The sequence below is a fragment of the Scyliorhinus torazame genome, chromosome 5, assembly GCF_047496885.1.
Source record: "Scyliorhinus torazame isolate Kashiwa2021f chromosome 5, sScyTor2.1, whole genome shotgun sequence".
NCBI classification, from domain to species: Eukaryota; Metazoa; Chordata; class Chondrichthyes; order Carcharhiniformes; family Scyliorhinidae; genus Scyliorhinus; species Scyliorhinus torazame.
In genome coordinates this window covers 269445274-269470356 of record NC_092711.1, presented here as the reverse complement: position 1 = coordinate 269470356, position 25083 = coordinate 269445274, and the positions used below count along the sequence as shown (strand labels likewise).

Here is a 25083-nt window from a genome sequence, read left to right as displayed (position 1 = left end):
TCTCGAGGAATTAAGGGCTATGGAAAGAGAGAGGGTAAATGGAGTTGAAATCAGCCATGATTGAATGGTGGAGTGGACTCGATGGGCCGAATGGCCTTACTTCCACTCCTATGTCTTATGGTCTTAAACGATATTGGCAGTGGATCCAAAGAAAGAGATGGGTTTGGAGTGAGCCTGCAGAGGCAGAATTGGCCATGTTTATTCAGGAAATCAAGCCCTAATCTTTCACAGACACAAAGCAAATTATATGTGAAAACGTGGGAGGGAATTGTTTTATGGATCACTTGGGTATCACAACCTTACATCAGATCCTTCCTGTTGCATCAATAGGAGATTAGAACCCAGGTTAATATTTTCTTTTCTGTGAAGTGTCTATTTAAAGACTCATTCATTACTCAACAGCTGCTAAAGACGTTCAAGCACAGCTTTAAAATTGTGCTGAAAAGATTTGAGGGATTTGGAATGGAAACCATTTAAAATATTTGCAGTTGGTTCCTGCTGCTCGTGCAGGTTCTGTGCTTCACTGTAGGATATGTTGCTGAGCAACATCACAGTTGGAATCTACTGAGGCTGTCTCACTGATGGCTGAAAGTACAATGATAGAAGTTGTACATTTGTTTTGTTTATCAAATTTATTCTCCTTTCCAGAGGTGTCAGTTTACAGTGGGCTGCTGTTTTTTTTGTTCTGTTGTCACTATAATAAATCATCCAAATGGCCCAGCTTCTATGTGTGAATATTGACTATTTAACTGGGTGGAAGGACTTTTGAAGTCGAGACAGATCCAGGCAGCCACAGGGGGTAAAATTCAACTTCTGTGTGGATGCAAAATGACTGAGAGTGGATATACCCCATGCGCGGACCCCTAGCATCAATGGATGGTAAAAGTTGACGGGCTAGTATTCATATTTAGCATTATCGAGTGGGCCAATTACACAGCCTGACTGATGAAACTCATCGAAAAGCCTGAACCATTTTCTAGGATTTTCAGCAGAGTAATATTGGCAAACAACCAACGGTGAACAATTGCTAGATGGGAAATCTGGCGGCTGTTTCTCTGAGCTGAGGCTGAAAGGGGAGGTGGAGGTGGGAGTGGGGTGGTGTCTATTCCTGGCCCACAAATTCTATTGGCAAAGCCGGTGCAAAGCCATCTTCCAAGCGCCCTGCAGTGCCCTGTTTAGGACCCATGGTATGGCTGCATCATTCTCAGTTCTACTGAATAGAAGATGTTCTTTGTCCCATCCAATGGAAACCAGGATTGCAGCAGGCCCTGATTTTAATGTTTTTACCTGACTGAATGCTTCAGATGAAAATGTTGACCACCTATTATGGTGCCCACGTGCAAAGTCAAACTGTAAACAAGCAGTGTTTTTTTTTAATTTGCGCTGCCTACAATTCCATTCATAGTGAAAATATAATAGTAGGTAGATGGCAATTGCCCTTAATATATTCAGAGGGAGAGGAAAGAAAATGAGAGGCAAGAACCGCACATGTGTGTTCCAGCTGATCCTCAGAGTATCACGATTAACACCAGTACCTGGATATTCTTTTTAAACCTTTGCAAGTGCTCAAAAAATCTTTCATGCACTGCAGCACTGTCAGATTTTCTTCTTCCTTCTGGTATATGAGATCAAATAGATTCTTAAAGGCCAGATTGGAAGTCATGCTGGCTTTGTCTGGCCTGTAACGAGCCCTAAGGGTTTAAGAAGCGTGTGTGTTCTTAGGCAGTAATGAAGGAGAAAGTGTATGTTAATTGGTGATTAGTTAGTGCCAGGATGCATTTGTACAGATGCTTTGAATCTAGAAGTGAGTTAATTGCCAATTAATATACACCTTTCGACTGGAATACCACAGTTAAAGAGTTCATTTTCCCTGCTGAAATGGAGGAATCCTTAAGAACTTCCCATAGGGTGCTAACTTCTATCAAACATTGGACTGAATGAAGGGCTGATCTGCACTACACATATGCAGTCAAACCCACTGACCTGTTTCAACCACATTGAACAAAACTTTACAATTAGAAAATGATGTACCAGGGGTTTCAGGAACTGAAAATTTGAACTGGCAGATTTAACAATCGACAAATGCAGTTTTGGCACAGTATGCATCACCCTCTCCCACCTCGCCAACCAAATCACCTAAGACTGGGATACATCACACTTCAGATATAAGCAGTGGGGTTTCCGACCACCAACTAGCTGTCTCTTCACAGGCATTAGACCTCAGAAGCTCAGCATCCAGGTTCTGCTCAACTGTAGAGCCCAGAACTAGGCGGCACAGTGGTTAACACTGCTGCCTCACAACGCCGAGGACCCGGATTCGATCCCGGCCCCGGGTCACTGTCCGTGTGGAGTTTGCACACTCTCCTGGTGTCTGCTTGGGTCTCATCCCCACAACCCAACGATGTGCAGGGTAGGTGGATTGGCCACAGTACATTGGCCCTTAATTGGAAAAAAAGGAATTAGGTACATTAAAACTGTAGAGCCCAGAACTGATAACACATCACCTGTGACAAACACGTTGGGTTGAGCTTTAGTTTTGTGGGTTCCAATCCTGAAACTGATCAGAATTCCAGAGTGGTAACCTGGAGATGGCAATGGTGGGACTCTGGAGGAGGTATATGAGGAGGTGAACAATTAAGAGGCTGCCAGCGGGCACACCATGCAACTGAGGACAGTGGTTGGGCTGCAGAACCAGGTGGACCAATGGGAGTTCCCGAAGTCCTGGGCAGCCAGCAGTTCCACCGAGTGAGGTCAGCATGAAACTATAGGTGAGGGCCGTTAGGATGACTCGAGCTGGAGGCACTCTCTGGAGATTTGTAAATTGATCAAATATACAATGGCCACAGCTGCCAGTCCATTCAGAGAGGGTACCCTTCTACAAGGTGCCTGTGACCAAGCTGTGGTCCTCACAACCCAGTGGATCCATGCTCAGTTGTTTTGCAGGATGTGTCCCCGTTTCCCAAGGCCTGTTGGTGGGAGTTTGCCACCAAGTCAACTATGGGCTCTAGTCACATTTCCAGTAGGGGAAAGGTGGGGAGTGAGCTCAAGGGTGGAGGGGGGGATTTACCCATGGTCTGGGATTCCCTCATATGACACTTTAGTTGGCCTAATTGGCTATTGGGGATAATAATTTAGGTTATTATCATCCCTGGCTGAAGAAAAGATTGAAGGCCACCATGAGGAGGCAGGTATTCATTTTGAGAACAAGGTATGGATGGGCTTGTTTGATTTGCAAATGCAGTAGTGCCAGAGCAGCAATGTAATTCTGGCACTGCTGCACATTTGGCCTGCTCTCAGCCCAACTACAGGAGCTGTGTGATTTTCACACTGGGCTGGAGCGTACACCTTTCCCTAACACTAGGGAAAGAACCGATATCCAAAAATAAAAAGAACAAGTTTGCAAGTTTCAGGGGCTTATTGCTTGTCTGTCACTGCTCTTCTTAGTCTCACAATATAAACAACGCAGATTAAAGTTGGTCTATTCTGTAGGCCTTCCCATGAGATTCAATCTTCTGCTTTTCCACCTCAAATATGTTCATCAGAGTTCCTGCCTGTTACCTTGCCACTGTCTTGCTGCGGCACAAGATAAATTGAGTGCTGCACAGAGATTGAACTCACCGTACAGCTACAGTGCAAGTGAAAGTCTCGTTCTGTAGCAATAGAACACAAGAGAACATGTCAAGGTTGCACAACCTAGACACATCTTTCAGGAGAGAAAGAAAAAAGCACAGTTTCAGAACAGGAAGGGTACGTTAATGCCACTTGATAATCCCCTGTGGACAATGTGACAGAGGCAGCAAGTAGCTTTTCACCCTTGCAATGTTTCTTGTGTGAGTTGACATCTCAGGAAATGGCTTGCAGATGAAGTCCTTGCACCTAGGATTTGTTTACAGCTCTGAATATAAATGAAGCGCGAGAGGCCTCGCTACCTGCACAGCGACCATGTATTTAATGTGTCGGATTAGGTGATGGCTCAGTTGACTATTTTTCCCCTTAACTATTTAACCTCTCCTAATCAACAGTTCACACTGAATATTACTTGGCATTTGCTCAGAAAGCACACTGGAGACACGGGAGCAGTTCTATCGACTGCTGAAAGGGAGGGAAAGGAAAGAGACACAAAGGAGCTCTTGCAGCACGAGTATCAACAGGCTCACAGCTGATAAATTAGGCACACTGCTGTCTACACTCACTGAGCTGCTATGCTAAGCTGATTTGTTTAGTAGCTCAACAATGTTCTGTGCAGCTTAAAGTAGTAAAATTCCAATGAGCAAATAAAAATCTGAAATCATCCTGTTTAAAGAGAAATTGTTGCCTCTAACATCAGATGGGTCAGGGCCACTGGTTTACATCGTTAAAAAAGATCAATTTGTCTTTATTGCATTGAATTTTGATGTGCTCCGGCGATCCTACTGTATGGTTTGATCCATTTTCTATGAAAAACAGAAGACCAAGTTGGCTTATTTATCATAATAATAATAATAATCGCTTATTGTCACAAGTGAGCTTCAATGCAGTCTAGTCGCCACATTCCGGCGCCTGTTCGGGGAGGCCGATACGGGAATTGAACCCGCGCTGCTGGCTTTGTTCTTATGTCACATTGCTCCAGTTCCCAATAACCTGAGCATTAATTTGTGGTGATTAATGCAACAAATTCTGATTTCTATTACATGAGATTCCAGCGGTTGTACTAGGATTTTGCAGATCACTTTAATTGTGCATTCATTCTACCCCACCTTTCTACTCCCTCTGATGTTAGTGACTCTTTGAGTAAAGTTTTATGGGCACAAGAAGTGCAAGTGGCTATTTATTGTGAGTGAGCCTAGGTTGTGATTATTGGCAAACTGTTTTATCAGTGAAGTATCATAGGTTATCCAAACATGAAGCACCGCTACAACAGCTTTGAAAGCACTTTTAAAATAGCCAAACATTCCAAGGCACTTCAAAAGAAGTGCTATCAAATAGCTTTTGATATTGAATGATAGGAAAGCCAAAAGCTTTGTCACAAGGTAGGTTTACAGAGGCATCTTATATGAAGAGAGAGAGAGAGAGTGCAATATGTGGAGATGTTTAACGAGGAAACATCAGAACTTAGGGTTCAGGCAGTTGAAGGCGTCGCTGAAAAGGCCGGAGAACAAATATTAGATTTGATGTGTTGGGTGCTCTGGATCCGTGGAACACATACAGGCCACCAACACTTAAAATAGTGCAACACTATTTTATTAAGTTAGAAACTGTTGAACATACTTTCACTGTGGGTTAACACGATGTTAGATCAAACTAAAGACCTATACCTGTCCGAACCAGTCTATGCACTCAGCACATGGTGAGGATCTGTGCTGTAAGCTGTAAGCTCTGTCCTTGTGGGAGGCTGCATCCCGAATGAGCGGGAACTCTGATGCCCCCCGTCTTTATAGTGAGTATGCTCTAACTGGTGATTGGCTGCGGTGTTGTGTGTGTTGATTGGTCTTGCTGTGTGTCCATCAGTGTGTGTGTATCTGCACCATGATATACTGGTGTATATTATGACATCCCCCTTTTATAAAAGAATGTATGTGTGTGGCAATAAATAATGTATGGTGAGAATGTTCCTAACTACGTGTGGGGTGCGAAGACATATCATATTTACAGGACTACGTACATGAGAACTAAGCTATTTACATGGAAAGGTGCCTGGTGCAGAGAAGCAGTATGCAACAAGAATAACGAGATCAACACTATATACAAACCAGGGAAACGATCAAACAAAGCAACAAAACAATTCAGAGAGTCTATAAGTCCGCAAAGTTCATAAATTAAGTTTCTGAGGTGGGCGAAGAATTCTGGTTGACCGCCTCAAGGGTGGGTCGAGAGCCGCCGGTTCAGGAGCGGGCTGGACTGCGTCAGAGTAAGGGGGATGCAGAGTGACAGGGAGCTCTGCATAGTCCATGGCAGGGTCAGCAGGAGGGCGAGACGACAGTGGAGGATCACGTGGCGAGCGTGGAATGAGACGAAGGGCGCGTCGATTGCGGCGCAGAATAGAGCCATCCGGTAGACGAACCAGGAACGAGCGGGGGGCCACCTGCCGAAGGACAACAGCGGTTGCAGACCAGCCCCCATCCGGAAGATGGACGCGGACGTTGTCATCTGAAGCCAGAGCAGGGAGATCAGCTGCACGGGAGTCATGAGCCGCCTTGTGCTGTGCACGAGACATCGGCATCAGGCGAAGGACCGGAATGTGGTCGAGGTCTGGGACATGGATGAACGGCACCGTCATCCTCAGGGTACAACCCATGAGTAACTGGGCTGGCGACAGGCCAGTGGACAGCGGGGCGGAGCGATAGGCCAGCAAGGCAAGGTAGAAATCGGACCCAGTATCGGCAGCCTTGCATAGGAGCCGTTTGACTATATGTACTCCCTTTTCCGCTTTGCCGTTGGATTGGGGGGACAGGGGACTGGATGTCACATGGGCAAAATTGTACCGCCTGGCAAAGTTGGACCATTCATGGCTGGCGAAGCAGGGGCCATTGATCGACAAAACCGTGAGCGGGATGCCGTGTCGACCAAAGGTTTCTTTACATGCACGAATGACTGCAGACGAGGTGATGTCGTGCAACTGTATCACCTCCGGGTAATTCAAAAAGTAGTCCACAATCAGGACATAGTCCCTACCCAGTTCGATGCCCACCTTGGTCCATGGTGACGTGACCAACTCATGGGGCTGCAGGGTCTCACGTGGTTGGGGCGGCTGGAAGCGCTGACAAGTGGGACAGTTGAGCACTGTGTTGGATATGTCCTCATTCATGCCGGGCCAGTACACTGCCTCTCGGGCCCATCGGCGGCACTTTTCCACGCCAAGGTGGCCCTCGTGTAGTTGTTCCAGGACAAGTTGGCACATGCTATGCAGGATGACAATGCGGTCCAGTTTTAGAAGAACCCCGTCTACTACCGCCAAATCATCTCTGACATTATAGAACTGAAGGCATTGGCCCTTGAGCCACCCGTCGGTTAGGTGGCGCATGGCATGCTATAGCAAGGGGTCAGCCGCCGTCTCGCGGGGAATTTAGACGAGGCGTTCATCCATGGCAGGTAAATTGGAGGCCGCGAATGCCACATGGGCGTCAACCTGATAGACAAATTCCGCTGGGTCACATGGAGTGTTGACTGCCCTGGAGAGAGCGTCAGCAATGATGAGGTCTTTGCCTGGGGTGTATACCAGCTGGAAGTCATATCGCCGGAGCTTGAGAAGAATACGCTGGAGGCGAGGCGTCATATCGTTCAAGTCTTTCTGTATTATATTGACCAGCTGGCGATGGTCGGTCTCGACGGTGAATTGAGGAAGTCCGTAGACATAATCGTGAAACTTATCCACACCGGTCAGAAGGCCCAGGCATTCCTTTTCTATCTCCGTGGGTGTCATCGCACGTGACGCATATGCAACGGCGGCCCATGATGAGGCCTAATCACGGTGAAGGAGCACTGCCCCAATGCCGGATTGACTGGCATCGGTCGAAATTTTGGTCTCCTTTGCTGGATCAAAGAAAGCTAAGACCGGGGCCGTGGTCAGTTTTGTTTTGAGTTCTCTCCATTCGAGCTCGTGTGCAGGGAGCCATTGGAAGTCTGTCGTCTTCCTGACCAGGTTCCTGAGAGCCGTGGTATGAGAGGTGAGGTTAGGGATAAATTTCCCTAAAAAATTGACCATGCCCAGAAATCGGAGGACCGCTTTCTTGTCCTCTGGTGTTTTCATAGCTGTGATGGCAGCTACCTTGTCCGCATCCGGCTGCACATCCAATTGGGAGATGTGGTCCCCGAGGAACTTGAGTTCCGTCTGACCAAAAGAGCATTTGGCCCTGTTGAGGCGGAGGCCATGCTCATGTATATGTCTGAATACGCGCTGGAGGCGACTAACATGCTCCTGCGGGGTGGTGGACCAAATGATTATGTCATCGACATAGACGCGAACACCTTCAATGCCTTCCATCATTTGTTCCATAATGCTATGGAACACTTATGATGCAGAGATGATCCCGAACGGCATCCTGATGTAACAATATCTGCCAAAGCGGGTATTAAATGTGCAAGGTTTCCTGCTTGATTTATCGAGCTGGATTTGCCAGAATCCTTTTGAAGTGTCGAGTTTGGTGAAGAGCTTGGCGCGAGCCATCTCGCATGTGAGCTCTTCGCACTTGGGAATTGGATAATGCTCCCTCATGATATTGCGATTTCGATCCTTGGGATCAATGCAAATTCTCAATTCGCCGGAAGGCTTTTTTACACATACTATGGAACTGACCCAGTCGGTTGGTTCCGTGTCTTTGGAAATCACTCCTTGGTTCTGAAAGTCCTGCAGCTGCTGCTTGAGGCGGTCCTTAAGGGGTGCTGAGACCCTGCGAGGTGCATTCACCACAGGCGTGGCATCGGTTTTAATAAAATCTTGTAGGTGTACGGGAGCGTGCCCATGCCCTCGAAGACATTATGGTGCTGGTTGATAACGGCGTCGAGCTGCGCCCTGAAGTCGGTGTCCTGAAAGGCAGGCGCGTCAGCAGGGGAGAGAGAGTGAACTCTCTGAACTAGGTTCAACAGCTTGCATGCCTGCGCGCCAAGCAGGGAGGCTTTCGAGGAGCCCACGATTTCAAAAGGAAGGATGGCTTTGCATGACCTGTGCGTCACTTCAAGTTGACACGAGCCGCTGGCAGCAATGGCATTGCCATTATAATCTAATAGCTGGCAGGCTGATGGCAGGATGGCTGGTTTGACACGAAGGCTTTGGAGGTCAGACCGCACAATGAGATTGACGGAGGCACCAGTGTCCAGGCGGAATCGTATTTGGGACCGGTTGACCGTAAGAGTGGCACACCACTCATCGTCCGGATCGATGCTGGATTCTTTGCTTCGGGGACACCCTATTTTTTGTAACGATACCGACTCGAAAAGGTGCCTTTGGGTCCTCGGTGTCAATATCGGGTAGTAGGTCCGCATCGGACTCAGTGACCGTGGGTTGAATGGCCCGGACATTCCTGCGAGGCTGGCTGGAGCGATACAAATTGGCAGGCCGAGCTGATCTGCATAAAGCAGCATAGTGGCCAAGTTTGCCACATCTCAGGCATTGTCGGGATTTGGCAGGGCATTGCCGCTTTAAGTGGGCGGAGCCACAGTTGCCGCACGTTGTAGCGTCAATATGTTCACTGCGCCACGCGCATGCGCGGTGCGGCCGTGCGTGGTGCGTGCCTGCGCAGTACGTTCGTCGATGTCGCCGCCCCCTCATTCGGTGCGCACAAGTGCGGGAGTCCGCGAAAAATGCGCGAAATGGCCGTCCTCATCCAGGCTGAGGCCCTGGAGTTACTCGATTGCTTGGACCCGTTCTGCCTCATGGGGACCTTGCCGCGCCGTTTCAGCCGCTTGGATGTGGGAATACCGAATAGTGGCGTGTTCGTGCAACACGCAGGTCTCGATGGCGGTCGGTAGGGTGAGCTGCTTTACCTTGAGGAGCTGCTGGCGTAGGGGTCCGACTGAACACCAAAAACGATCTGGTCGCGTATCATGGAGTCGGAGGTGGGCCCGTAATTACAGGGCAATTACTGCGCAAGGATGCGGAGGTGGGTGAGAAAGGACTGGAAAGGTTCATCCTTACCCTGCAAACGCTGTTGGAATACATAGCGCTTGAAACATTCATTCACCTCTATGTTGCAGTGAGTGTCAAACCTGAGGAGGACCGTCTTGAATTTTGATTTATCTTCATCATCAGCAAAGGTGCGAGAATTGAAAATGTGGATGGCATGTTCCCTGGCCGTGGATAGGAAGAGAGCGATCTTCCTGGTGTCTGAGGCATCTTCCCGGTCTGTGGCTTCAAGGTAGAGCTGGAAGCGTTGTTTGAATATCTTCCAGTTGGCCCCTAAGTTACTGGTGATGCGGAGCGGCGGCGGCGGGCGGACACTGTCCATTTTTCAGGATGATTGTATGCTGGTGGAAGGCAGATCACTTGCAGGTATGTCTATGAAGTTCTAATATCCCTCAACTCCTGGTATCATGTTGTGTTGGGTGCTCTGGATCCGTGGAACACATACAGGCCACCAACACTTAAAATAGTGCAACACTATTTTATTGAGTTAGGAACTGTTGAACATACTTTCACTGTGAGTTAACACAATGTTATATTAAACTAAAGACCTATACCAGTCTATGCACTCAGCACATGGTGAGGATCTGTGCTGTAAGCTGTAAGCTCTGTCCTTGTAGGAGCCTGCATCCTGAATGGGAACCCTGATGCCCCCCTGTCTTTATAGTGAGTGTGCTCTAACTGGTGATTGGCTGCGGTGTTGTGTGTGTTGATTGGTCCCGCTGTGTGTCCATCAGTGTGTGTGTATCTGCACCATGATATACTGGTGTATATTATGACAAGATTTATACAAGAGATCAGAATTGAAGGACAAAAGTGACAGTTGACAGCTGGCACAGTTTGCAGAAATAGGGAATGCGGAGCCGTGCAGGGAATTGAAATCAAGGATGAGAATTTTAGAGGTTTCAATTGATTGGGAGCTAAGGTAGCTCTGTGTACCCAAGGATGTTGGGTGAACAGGACATATTGCAAGTTAGGATATGGGCAGCAGAGATTTGATGAACTGTAGTTTTCAAAGGGAGCAATGTGGAGGCTGGCCAGGAGAGCATTGGTATAGTCGAGTCTAGTAAGTGCCTGCGTATTTATTTTCCAGTTACTGGTTTGTGATCAATGGCATGGGCCTCCGTGCAAGCATATGAAAGTGATAGGTTTGAGGAGACCAGCAGGCCCATCAAAGCTGCCCACACTCATGATGCCTGGAGAATGATGGTTCGATACTTTCTCAGCAGCCGTGTGATCTCTTGGGAGAGGGAGGAAAAAAGAGTCCCTGAAACCAAGACTGGTCCTGTCAGTTCGCATAACAATAGTGAGGAATAGTTTGCAGTGTTGCAGACTTAGCATGCCGAACATTTGTTTCTCTCTGAGACGCTTCTTGTATTTCTTGAAAATCACCAGACCACTGGGAAGCTGTGATAAATGTCTTTGTGGAAGAGGCTACGTGGAAAGTTTAATGAGTGATGATGCTTTCGGTCATTATGGACGTCCTGATGAGTGCTGACAACCCGCACGATGCTGCCACAAATTGTTCTATTCATAATACTTGTGGCATGAATAATTCAATATGTGGGCTGGGGCTGAGTTAGTTCAAGAGAGGGAACTGCCTACGACAATTACATTTGCTGTGTGATGTCAAGCCAATGTGCATTTACCCTAAGCCATCAGCCAATTATTTTGATTAAGAGATGCCTAAAATGGAGACTTGTTGCCTTCCTTATTTGATAGGTTGTACCAACTACATTTTCCTAATTACTTTTTCATCAGACATAATGCCTGCTTTGTTAAGAATCTCAACGATGCCTGGTTCCCATAGCGACAATCAGTATTTTCCATCAAAGTTTCCTTAATGTTTGTTTTAATACTTATGAATACCTTTACGGCACGCCCAGAAGCCATATTGGACCAGCAAGAATAACATTGGCAATGTGAATGTCTTTCCTCTAGTGAGCTCTCCTTCCACAAGTAAGTGAATTGCGTGCCTGGTTCCACACTAAATGGCCATTTAGAATTCATCCAACAGCCCAAAACGATTTTAGCACTTCAAGTGATGGTGCTTTACCTATTGATGTTGTTCCATTTCAAAAGAAAATTATGAATGGGATTTTACCCTGTTCTGTACTTAATGGTTAGTCGCTGCGCTGACACGTCTACCAGCTCTGTTAATCAGTGATACATAAAGTTGAGAACTCTACTCTGTACCGGATAGTCTGAAGTTGCCATTTCCCCAAGGCCAGCTCTGAAGGACTAGAAGCAATATAAAATTGTCGCAGAAGTTGCTCTAGGGCAGTGCCCTCACCCAATCATCTTCATATGCTTCATCAATGACATTCTGTCCATAAAAGGGGTAAAAATGGGGATGCTGATGTTTTGACAGTTTTCATTTCCACTCAATTCCTCAAGTAATCATAGAATTCCTAATGACACCCTGTGTATGCAAAACAAGATACCAAGCATTCAGGCTTGGGTTGATAAGTGCGCAGTAACATTTGTTCTGCACAAGTGTCAGGCAATGATCATTTGAGACAAAATAAAGTCTGACCCCGCTCCATGACGTTCACTGGAATCATCATTATTGAATCCCCTACCATGAGTATTCTGCGATTTAACACTGGCTAGAAACTGAATTGGATCATCCATTTAAATACTGTGGCTGCAAGAGCAGATCAAATGCCGGGAATTCCGTTTTGAGTGATTTGTCACCTGATTTCCCAGATTTGTCTATCCCCTACAAGGCACAAGTCAGGAATGCGATTAAATACCCTTCACTTACTGGATGAGCGTGGCTCCAACAGCTCTCAATAAACCTGATGCTGGACAAAGCAGCCCTCTTGATTAGCACCCCATTCACCACCTTAAATGTTCACTTCCTCACCTAACAGTGTCAGCAATGTGTACCGCCTACAAGATTCACTGCCGCAACGCACCAAGGCTTCTTTGCCAGCACCTTGGGAACTCATAACTTCTACCATCTAGAAGGAGGCAAGGGTAGCAGAACCATAGGAATACCACTACCTACTGCAAATTTCCTTCCAAATTACTGGGATAAAATCCTGGAACTCTTTATCCGTCACGACTGTGGAAATACCTTCACCAAACTGATATGAAATAAAGGCTGACCTTGTCCATGATGCCCACACCCAATGAATAAATTAGGAAAATGTTAAACAAAGAAAGCTGACACTTAATAGACCCATCTGTTGGAACAAAAAAGCTTATTGTGCCACATTATCCAAAATGCTTTTTGCAAAATGCTCAGAACATACATTGCTGCTGGCAAAAATATCTTTAGATGTGTCTTTCAGATATTTAATTTAAGTCATTATTTTGTCGAAGTGCTGTTGAGCTCCTGGTTAAATGGAAGCTAAATGTACTAGAAAATTTTAATTATCAGTTGAGCTTCATGGTTTCTTAGTCTATCGGAATTACTGAGTTAATAAGCTGAAGATTAGAAATGCTTGGCAATGGCTTGTTTCTGCTAGGGTGGCACTAGTTTCCAATGCCTGTGAAAAGAGATCTTGACTGTACTGATCACACGATTGCAAGGTATAATATCATATCGTGCTGAGTATGTGCCCATGCGTGGGTTGTGCGCATTGAATGCAGGTTGGTGTGCCATTTTGTACCTGGCCTGGCTTCATTATTGCATTGTATCTGGATTAATAACTCAGCATAGATTGGTGATTGGAATGAATCTGCCAACTTTCTGGGTAGTGCATTCCTAGCTACTCACTTAATACACACAAAACTATTGGGAGAGGAAACACTTGGAATTTAAAAGCCAGTTAACTATGAGAGAAAGGAAAATACTAAGAGCGGTTAAGGCATATCACTTACTGGAGATTCTGGGAATGAATGCATTAGAGCAGGAGGCACTGTGATGATCCTGACAGTTCAGAATATCTCAAAAGAGGTGACTTGCACGTCGGACTTTCTGATGGGAATGCTACAAAGTCACATTTGTGATCTTTTGCCAGCTTGATAGTTGAAGGGAAAACAGTTTTGGCAATGTGTGTATAAAATAACCAAATGTAGTCTTCATCAGACCTGAGCACATCAAACTGGTCCATAATTCAAACCAGCATTAAACTTGAGCCTGGTCCAGAAAGCAAGGGAGCAAATAGATAGCCTTGGTCAGCTTGGAATGCTGCCAGGAATGATATTAATGAATGTTGAATGCATAACCAGTCCTGAATAGGCAGCCAGCAAAAAATGTTATTGTGCCTCAGTAGGAGGAATGTAAACAGATTCTGCACTGGTAGCCAACAGACATTAGCTCTCATGTCATAGTTGTTTCAATTTTCTTTGTGGGACAGGGGATGCTATTTCAATGAGTTTTAATTCTGACAGTGTTCTGCCCTTTTGTTTCCTTTACTAAGTGGGAGTTTCAATTTTGATGGCTGTGCTCTCTAATCATTTGACTGTTTTTCAGATAAGTAGGTACTTCAGAAATTAAGCTAATGGATTGAGGTGCACACGATTTATAAAGGAGCCTTTTAGTCAAAGGCATAAGAAATCAAAGAATTATTTAAAGTGATTGAACTCACTGGGCTGAATAATACAGGGGGTGGGGGTGTGGGTGGATAGCACACAATCCCAGGAAACCATGTCGGCATTGTGCTGACCTGCTCCACACCGCCAGCCCGTGCTGCAATAAAGCGCTGCTGGATGGACTAATGAGGGCCAAGTGGGACTTCTGCCCCTCATTGGGGTGGAGAGCACACCCTCTGAACTGCCGATCAATCGGATTGGTGTCAGTGGCCAATGCCGCGATTGCTGAAATAAAAAGGACCCCAAGATCTTGGATCCCGCGAGCATTTCAGCTGCCTAATCCTGGCTGGAGATATTGATATTTCTCAGAATGTTTCCTTGTCAGGCATCTCAAGTCTACAATACACTCTGTAGGGCTATAATGTCAGCTCTAGTATGATTGTTAAAAATCACAGAGCACAGTGCAATGTGGAATTTCATGGTAAACCTTTCCTGAATTACTGAGATTTAATATGTCAGCAGGGGATGGTGGCGAACTTTTGAACTGTGCTACCATGGAGTACACAAAGGTGGCTAATAAGTCTTTGGGATGTTGCTTTCTAACTAGGTTTCCTGTGGAATACAGTAGTTGTATACAAGGGTTTTTGTCTTAATGCTTTGGAAAATGTCGCCTTGGTTTTCTGCGAACCACTAACAGATAATATATGTTGCTTGAGAAGTTATCCAAGTGTCACTTTTACTTCTATGGTGACAGGGCTTTCAGCTAGCCACTTGAAAACCACCTCCCATTGTTGTTAAATATAGCATGCTTCTTAACCTTTGTGGTATTTGAACAATGGCTACCAGTGACAGTTGCAATTTCTCACAATTGCCTTATATCAGACCAACTATGTCTGGTTCCCCATATACAATTAGGCTCACCTGCCCATCTGTTTTTCCTCTAACTCCTGTCACTGATTTAATTTCCCCTTCTAGAGCTGTCAGAATCTGCTGCCAGAGTCCCACATTCTGATGGAGGTACAGGATTGTGTTCCAAATGCAGCCTGCATCCCCTCCTACTGCATCAGTCACCACATCTGCAGCAAGTTCAGATGAAATATGTTTATCAGTCCTAACTTTGCACACAGATTGAACAATTTAAAAATCATCTGTTCCATTTATCTGGAGAGGTACAAAATCCACTCCACAGCAAGGATTAAATTGATTTAAACTGATTCAAAGCGATCTACCAATAAACTTTACTTCCCTCCTCCCACCCAACCACCTCTCCCCACCCCGACAACACACAAGTGCGGTTTCTTACATCAGAATTGTATGCAGTGCCTCATTAACAGATGATCACTGCTCAGTATGCAACAGTTTAATAACTTCACCAAATGCTAACCTTGCTTCATGATTCACAGAATTGTTACAGCCCAGAAAGAGGCCATTTAACGCAATTCATCCAGCACCATTCCCTCACCTTCCCCCCACAACTCTGCACGTTCTTCCTTTTAAAATAACACCCTTTCAAATGTTTCAGTTGAACCTGCCGCCATCACACCATCAGGTAGTGCGTTCCAGACCTTAACCGCTGTGTGTGAAAACATTTTTCCTCATGTTGCTTTTGCTTTGTTTCCCAATTACTTTAAATCTGTGCCCTCTCATCCTTGATACTCTCATAAGTGAGGACAGTTTCTCTCTATCTACTCTGTCCCAGATCCCTCATGCTTTTGAATACCTCTATCAAATCCCCTCTCCGCTTTCTCTTCATCTCTAACTTCTCTACTACATCTTCATAACTGAAGTTCTTCATCCCTGGAACCATTGTTATGAATCATTTCTGCACTCTCTCCTATGTCTTCACATCCTTCCTTTTTTTATTCATTCAGAGGATGTAGGAGTCACTGGTTAAGCAGCATTTATTGTCCATCCCTAACTTTCCTTGAACTGAACTGAGTGACTTGCTAGGCTGTGAAGGCATTCGTTTAAGTGCCAGTGACATTGCTGTGGCTCTGGAGTCACATGTGGGCCAGGCCAGGTGAGGATGGCAGGTTTCCTTCCCTAAAGGACAATAATGAACCAGAAGGGGTTTTAACGGCAATCACCAATGGCTTTGCGGTCATCATTAGACTTCTCATTCCAGATTTTATTGGATTAAAATTTCACCATCTGCCATGGTGGGATTTGAACCTAGGTCCCAGGACATTAGTTATTTCTGATCTCTGGATTACCAGCCCAATGACAATACCACTACATCACCGCCTCCTAAAGTGCAGGCCCAGAAATGGAAGCAATACTCCAGCTGAGGTAAAATTTGTGTCTTATACAAGTTCAACATAACCTCTTTGCCCCTATTAATAAAGCTCAGGATACCGTATGCTTTACTAATCACTCTCTTAACCTGTTCTGCCACTTTCAATGATTTATGCACATATACACCTAGACCCTCTGCTCCTGCACACTCTTTAGAATTGTAACTTTATTTCATATTGTCTTTCCATGTTCTTCCTACCAAAATAAATCATTTCACATTTCTCCGCATTGAACTTCATCTTCCAATTGTCCACTCTTTCCAACAACTATGTCCTTTTGAGGTTCTACGCTAACCTCCTCACCGTTCACAATGCTTCCAAGTTTTGTATCATTTGCAAACATTAAAATTGTGCCCTGAGCATCAATTAATAACTATCAGGAAAAGCAAGGGTCCTAACGCTGACCACTAGGGAACTCCCTTACTAACCTTCCTCCCGCCTGAGAAACATCCACACTAACCACTATTTGCTGTTTCCTGTCATTCAACCAATTCCATATCCATGTTGTTACTGTCCATTTTATTCCATGAGCTGTAACATTGCTCACAGGTCTGTTGTGCGGCACTGAATCAAATGCCTTATGGAAGTCCATGTATACCATATCAACAGCATTATCCTCATCATTCCTCTCTGTTATTTCTTCACAAAAAACTCCACCATTTTTCCTTGTGAAGTCTACTCTGGCTTTCTTTAATTAACTTAAATTTGTTTAATTTTGTCCTGAATTATTATTTGTAAAAGTTTCCCCACCACCAAAGTTAAACTGACTAGCCTATACTTGCTAGACCTTACACCCTTTTACAAACAAAGGTGTAACCTTTGCACTTCTCCAGTCCTCATCTCCGAGTTTAGGGAAGACTGTAATTTCCACTGTCACTTTCTCAAGTATCCTTGGTGCATCTCATCCAATGCTAGTGCCTTATCCACTTTAAGTGCTGACGGTCTATTCAACATCACGTCTTCATCAACATTAAACTCTCTAGTGTCTGAATTGGCTCCTCTTTCATCATAGCCTAGTTATCATCTTCTTCCTCAGTAAAGACAGATGTAAAGTATTAATTTAACACTTCAGCTCTGTCCTCTGCCTCCACATGTAAGTCCCCTATTTAGATCCTAATCAGCCTTACTCCCCCTTTTACCACTGTTTTACTATTTATATGTCTTTAAAATACTTTAGGATTCCCTCTTATGTTAGCTGTCAGTATCTTTTCATACTCACTCTTTGCTTCTCTCATGCATTTTCCCCCCTGAACCTTCTGTATTCAGCTTGTTTCTCGATTCTATTTTCTACCCACACTTCAGAATCACACTTCTACTTCAGTAATTTCCATCTCTTTTTTAAAATCTAGGGCGCTATAGGTTTGTGTGACGTCCATTGCCTTTTGAGGGCATATACCTTGACTGTTCCCCAACTATCTCTTCTTTGAAGGTAGCCCATTGGTCAGCTACTGTTCCACCTGCCAACCTTTGACTCCAGTTTATTCAGCCCAGATCTGTTCTTACTCCATTGAAGCTGGCTTTCTCCCGATTAATTATTCTTTAAAAAGTTACCAAAGTTCTGCCTAACAAAGTAAGGTATTAAAACTTGAAGTTTATCCTTCCAAATGGTGGCATGGGGGAAGATTTAGTATTTGGTATTAAATGTGAAAAAATGTCAGTCTAAAGAGATTTACCAATTCATTTTTTCCACATCTAACTTCCGGCTCTAACTGATTTTAGGCGAAGGTGGATTTTCTCCTTGCGACTTCTTTGTAAGTTATTATAAGGTCACTTGGCAAGCTCCAACACGCTAGCTTTAAAAAAAAAACTGTGCTTATACACCAATGATCAACTTTCATAAAACCCCAGCAGACACAAAAGCATTCGACTTCAAAATTCCAAACACATTCATGTATTTAGAACGGAATTTAATAATAGCTGGTGGCAATGATGCAACCTTGGCAGCACTTCCCTCACAGTTTGTGCACGCCTGGGTTCTTACTTTTGCACTCTCTCCCTTCACTTCTCTCACCTGTCTTGACAATCTTATTGTTTTTGCTTTATTCTCCCACTTTCCCCCTCATCATCCCCTGAATGTACAAGACAGATGAGCATGACCTATCCAGACAACAGACAACCTGGTAGGAGTTGTAATGAGCAGCAGTAGCATTTGCTGTAGTGGAGGGAGACCTGACCCCCATCTTACCATTATTCCAGTCTGTACACAATGCATTCGCCTACAGCTGGGAACAATAATTTATTGATGCGAGAAATAATAAAAATGTTCCTGCGTTCAGGAAAAATAAGACCTCATGCAGAGAAAACCTGCTCAATGTCCGCAGTACAGAACACCAACAACATTGATAACAGTAACGTGGGAGACATGGGAAGTGAAGAAGCAGTGGTTAGATCGTGCCAAGCTTGGCTATTTTGATGTCAATCTGGTTCTCAGAAACTGGAGAAAAAAATCAATTAATAACTTTGGTTATGGTTGATTATTGGTGATTGTAAAGCAAATGTATTTAATAGATTCTGGTCAGTAAAGAAATCGGAGATTGTGCATGGCGCATTTTGGACTTTAGTGTTTAAATACCATGATTGGACAAGGTAAGATGGGTGAACACAGGTTCTGAGGTGCCTTTCCACAATGAGCTATTTTTTCCCCTGAAGGAAATCTGTCCAATATGCTCCCTCAACAGCACAATCAAAAAATGGATCAACTGCTTAGTTGTCTCATTGCAGTTTGTGGAACGTTGATGCCACAGGACAATTACTCACCTAATTACATTTGAGAATATTTCACTGTATGAAAAGTACTTTTTCACTGCGATTCTCTAATATCTCCTGTTTTTGTCAGCCTTGCTCTGTACAGAATTACTGAATAGGATAATAATGTTGAGTTTTTCCTTTCTTGCAGCTACATCGAATGGGTCATACGAAGGTTTGGAGAACAGAAATGGTGGAGTGTGCAAAACTCGATCCATGAAGATAGTTATGAAAGTTGGACAAGGTAAAGTGAATCTCTGTCTTAACTCCATGGTTTGTTCCTGAAATGCATAACTAAAATCACAGCTGTCTGCAATATGATCGGTTAAAACTACAACAGGTCCACTCATAGCTCTGGGTCCCAATTTGCAGTACTGATTTTAGCTTCAGTGTGCTGAGTAAAGCCTCTGTACATTGAGGAGTTGGTATACCCAGGACATTAATGCTCAAAGAAGAAGATTGCCTGAGCCTTTCTCTTTCCCCTCCTCACCACTGCCATCCACTACTGCCATGTACACCCAACATGCAATATATTCAGTGTTATCCTGTGCTGTCACATTGTTGGATCAATACTTTAATGTTACTATAATGTTACTCTTTGTTGACGATACTTTAATGTTACTCTAATGCTACTCTTTGTTGACACGTTCGTATGCACGCGTCTAATTTCTGGGGATCCTGTTTATGCCTGATTTGTTTTTGTCTAGCTATCTAGGTGCAACTGATTTTTTTGCCCGACAGTCCATTTATTGGGATCTTTGTATGCGCATGTGTGTTGCTCAGCAGTATCTTTATGTGGGAAGTCCTGGCCCCGCCCACCCACTACCGTGATAGTCTGGTTGCGCCAAGTCACTGGCCTATTGGCTGGACCATTGAATCTCCCGTCACGGGTCCCGCTACAACGGGGCCAGAAAACCCAATCCTTTATCTATCTGCTTGTCCATCTGTATTTCTCATCCTTGTATGATTGTGTCTCTGTATTTCCGTATGCCTGTCACAAAAATTTGGATGATCTTTATATCTGTCCCATGGATAATAACTATTGTCCAACATCTCACTAAAATCTCCATGCATTTTCCAGCATGGCTTTTTGGAGGCTAATCACAGGAGCAGGAACCCTGCTGATTTTCCTTTCAATAACCCAAGGGTATGGTGGCTAATTATTACCCAAACTAAATTTGTGTTTCTTTCCTCTTCCTCCTTAATGTGAGTTGGGGATGAGATTGTAGGGATAGTCGGAGCAGTCGGTGGGTGGGAGGGGATTATCAGCCTATGTCTTGCTGATACATTCTAAGCACAGAGAGAGAACACACACATAGACAGAGAGCCAACCACTATACACAGAAGTTAGCATTTGCAGACATTTCTGAGTGAGGTTCAGAATAATGCCGCCACAGTTGCAGTGACCCCAGCCAATGCCCTCTCCTATCCTCACTGCAATGTCCCCATGAAACAAACCACAAATTCCACTCTGAACATTCTCCTCAGTCCTGGGTTTTTCTCATCATGATGCCAGATCAAAGGGACAAATGAAATTAAATGAAATGAAAATCGCTTATTGTCACAAGTAGGCTTCAAATGAAGTTACTGTGAAAAGCCCCTAGTCGCCACATTCCGGCGCCTGTTCGGGAAGGCTGTTACGGGAATTGAACCGTGCTGCTGGCCTGCCTTGGTCTGCTTTCAAAGCCAGCAATTTAGCCCCGTGCTAAACAGCCCAAGCTGTTTACAAACAGCCCTGCTGTTGTGCTGCCGGACTTCAGGACATTCCTCGTACTCGCCCATGGTCATTGCCCTGTGCTACCAAAGCACAGAACTGCCCAGTATTGGTAATTTTAAAATGTTTGTTCTCATGGCAAGGCCGCATCTACTGATTATTTATAATTACTCTCAGAAGTTGATGTTTAGCCTTCTTAAACTGCTCCCCCCTTGTGCTGATACTTTCCTCATAATGACATTGAGTAAAGGTTTCCAGCAATGATAAACGAATAGCTGCATACATCCAGATCAGGATGTATGACTTGCAGGCTCCTGTGATATTGCTGCTATTCATCCTTCTCAGTGGTAGATGGCATGGGAAATGCTGTCCGAGTTAGCCTGGCGAGCTGCTGGATAGCATCCTAAAGATAATACATGGTGTAGCCACAGTTCAGCTGTGACAGAGGGAGGTGTGGGGGGTGATATTGGCTGGAAATCTCCGGCTGTTCACTGGCGACTAGATTCTCTGATCCTTCCGGCAGCACAATCCCGCCTGCAGGTTTCCTGGTGGATGGGGTGGCTTTCTTGGGAATTCCCATTGACAGCGGTGGGAGCAGAGAATCCTTCTGCCACCGAGAAACACACGTCTCGAAGGTCAGTGAATCCTGCCTATCGAGTCCGGTGAGAGAGACTCCAATCAAGCAAGCTACTTTTTACTGGGTTACATTGAGTCTCTTGTGTGTTGTCATAGCTGCACCCATCTAGCGGAGTGATGAGTATTCCATTGAACTCTTGATTTAAGCTGTTTTGAGGAGGAATTCTGGGGGGGGGGGGGGGGGGGGAGGTCACAGGGTGAGCCACTCATCCTGGAGTACGTTAGTGGCAGGTTAAGACTCTGGTCAGTTGTTACCCTAGACTGTTGATACACTGATTCAGTCAGTAGTTCCATTGAAGATCAGGAAGAGGCTGTTGACCATTATTAGCGATGGTTATTGCCGGCACTTAAGTGGTATGAATGTTACGAGCCGCTGGTCAGGCTTAGCTGGATATTGTCAACTGACATGGGATTCTTCATTCATATCTCCTTCAGTAATGGAGGTGAAAGCTGTAGAATCATCAGTGAGCAGCCCACTCCTCACCTTCTACTGAAGGAAAGGCCATTGATGAAACAGTTGAAGATGATTGGGTCAAGGACATCATACAGAGAAACTCTTGCACCTGGGTCTCTTGACTGGATGATTGGAACCTAGAGAGGATCTGACAGCCTTGATTCTTAATTTTGGTCATGAATGACCCCAGCCACTATGGGTTTCTTATTGACCTCAGTTTTGCTTGTTCTCCTTGGTGTGTACTCAGTCAAATGCTGCTTTGACGTTGGGGAAATTCATGCTCTTCTTGGCACCACAAAAACATTTTCAACTGGTGCCAGACCTGTCCCCACAAGCCCACCCACCTCCCCCTACCCGTGAAGATAAAACTTTCCTCTTATCAGCGTTGGATCTTATGGAATTTTGAATCCCTTGACCAGTGAGCTGCCAGTGATATTAAAATGTAGTCTAGTCCTAAAAATAGCTCCGACCTCTCAACAGGAATTGCAGTTGGTCTACCTACTGGGGAAGGTAGGCAGAACGGTAAAAATCTGAGGGCAGTTCATGAGACAGAAAAATGCGTTGGGATCATGGAGGTTAGATTGCTTTTACAAGAGCATGTCGTCAAGCTGTTTACATTAGAATGCACTGGTAGGTTATGCTGTTCACAATGTACTAATACATGCCTGGACTAGGATGAAAGGCTCGTGCATCCAAATTTCCAAATCATTGGTTTTATATCACCCTTTTTACCTTTGACAGTATACTTGTCCTTATTCCACTCCTTCATGCAATCAGACAACTTTTTGATCAATTAAAAAGGTGTGAACACACCTTGCCCATCGAGGATCAACAGACATTCCTTTCAAATTTCCCAACCCAACCTCTGTTGGCATTGCCAGAATCAAAAGCTCGCTGCTTTTCAACCCAGCACTGATACTATGTGCTGCTGCCTCAGTCTTTACGTTTGACAGCTTGATGTTAACCAACAACCCTGCCCTGGTCCAGACACTACAGTACCAAACAGCTGGTGCAGTCAGTAATTTCCATCTCCCTTCCATCCAGATCCAAACACAAGACCAACGCTGATTGAAAAGAACCCTACAAGAGCCCCAACTAAAGGCCAGGACAACACAGTGAAGAGCGTTATCTCCCTCTGGAAAGAACCATCTTCAGAAGATAAATCTGGGAACACAGGTGAGGAAGAGAGAGCTTGCTAGGATGTCTTTCCATAATTCTGCTTCCTGAAGTTAATGATGTTAGGATGATCCCAGAGGCTGGTAAATACATTGGGCTGTCTCCTCTTGATCCTGGGTTTACTTGCAACCCAGATTGGCAGGATAGAAAGGAATAGTTTTCTGACTTCATACTTCTGGAAGAGAACCTCTGATGCACTGTGCTCAATTTTCTAACCATTAATTTCAATGGTTCTTCAATTGTACATTTTTGGTATGCATTTCAAATGATTGTGGTTAGTGTGAATTCAGAAAGTTCCCTAACGTCTCCTTTGTTGGCTTCATAGGTTCCATGTTAAATCATTTTGGGCAATTAATCCTGCTAGGTCTAGGGCTAAGCAATAAAACTTGGTCCTATTTCAGCACATGTCAGGGCTAAGTTGTAAATTTCATTCTGAGGGAATCACAGGTTGTCTGGTGTGAGAAAAGGCAGGAAAATGATAACGTTGGTGCAGGGGAGTACTCTTCTGAAGGGGCTGTGGTTCACTTTGGGGGAAAATTTGAGAAGGTTTTACTCTGTGACTAACCTGTGCTTACTTTAGCTGGGATTGCCTGTTGGGAAGATAGAAGGAGTTTAAGTCTGAAGCATGAAATGGAAAGTTTCACTTCCCAGCAGTAACATCCACTGTGATAAAGGAAAATGTGATTCTCTCCTCCTTGAAAATGCTTGTGAATCCATGAGCCCTTGCAGCTGGATTTGTACCCTTCCACATTGAATCTAAACATCAGTTTTACTATCTCCTGGATTACTTGTGCGGAGGAGGAAAGTGGAATTAGGCTACACAAGGGCAGTCTCCTTCGGCAGTCTGGCTCACACATTCAATGGTTTCTGTTCACAGCAGTTACATTGAAACTACCCGTTAACCTTCTTTCTTCTGGGTTTTTTTGTTGTACCTGGAGCAGGTTTGCAGGTGGGAAGGGGGCATAAAATTGAGTATAATGGTATGGGTTTCATTCCCAGCACTTACCTGTTCACCTCAACCACACTGCAATATTATATGTGATTGGGGGGGCGTTAGGCAGGTCATTAGCCCTTGGACTAATTATTGGCCACTTAAGGCCTCTTCCTGCCCCGCTGCAATTTTTGACACAGAGTAAAGGCTGCCTCATTTGAAGCCCACCAGGTCCATTCCGCGAGCTGAGAAAGGGGGATACTGTGCCTTTACAGCTCTCCTCATTTCACCCCTCCCCCGCTGAGATTTCCCCTTCTGCCATGGCCAATGCACCACTATTGACTCTCCCTGCACCCCCCTCCCCGGGGCCTCCTACCCTGGCCCCTCTGAAAATAAAACACAACTTATCTCCCTATCTGACTCCAACGAAGGTCTCATTTGGAGACTGGATGAAGTCCTAGTAGTAGTCACAGCGGAAGTGGCGCTGCTGGGACGAAAAGGTTACAAGTCATTTAATTGGCCGTTGGCTCTTACAGGTGAGACCTCCTCCCCAAATGGTGGGGGGAAGGCTTTGCTCGAGGTAATTAATGTCCCACCGGGGCTTTTATTATCCAGTGCACACATTTTCAAGTTTAGGATGTCAGATACAGCTAAGAACATTATTGTACCAAGATTGAAAAGAGCAAGAGATGATGAGACCTCGAGGGGAAACAACAGAGACAGCAAACCTTTCATCTGGCACTTTTCACGTTCTCGGAATGTCAGAAACAGGTTCACAGCCAATAAATTACTTTTTAAGCATTGTTACTGCTGTTGGGCAGCCAATTTGAGCAGCAAAAGCCCACAAGCAACAAATGAGATTTTTTTTTGTTGATGTTTGTTAATTGGTGAATGTTGGCCAGGACATCAGGAAAATTTCCAATACAGCTTCAACTAATGTTGGAGACTTTTCAGTCTACCTGAACTGTCAGACAGGACCTGTTTAGTGTCTCATCCAAAGGCCTCTGACACGTTGCAGTACTCCCTTAGTACTATCAGTTCGGCTGATGTGCT

General features: G+C 44.9%; 1 protein-coding gene across 3 annotated transcripts in view; it reads left to right on the top strand.

Annotated features, from left to right (window-relative positions):
* Positions 1-25083, top strand: part of efnb1 (ephrin-B1) — a 271423-nt gene that overhangs the window by 228461 nt on the left and 17879 nt on the right. For 2 of the 3 annotated variants that reach the window (XM_072505519.1, XM_072505521.1), the window contains exons 3-4: positions 19271-19363; positions 22968-23099. In XM_072505519.1, the coding sequence (XP_072361620.1) occupies positions 19271-19363; positions 22968-23099 (225 nt within the window). The remainder of the gene's footprint in view (positions 1-19270; positions 19364-22967; positions 23100-25083) is intronic. The other variant, XM_072505520.1, reaches the window with a different exon arrangement.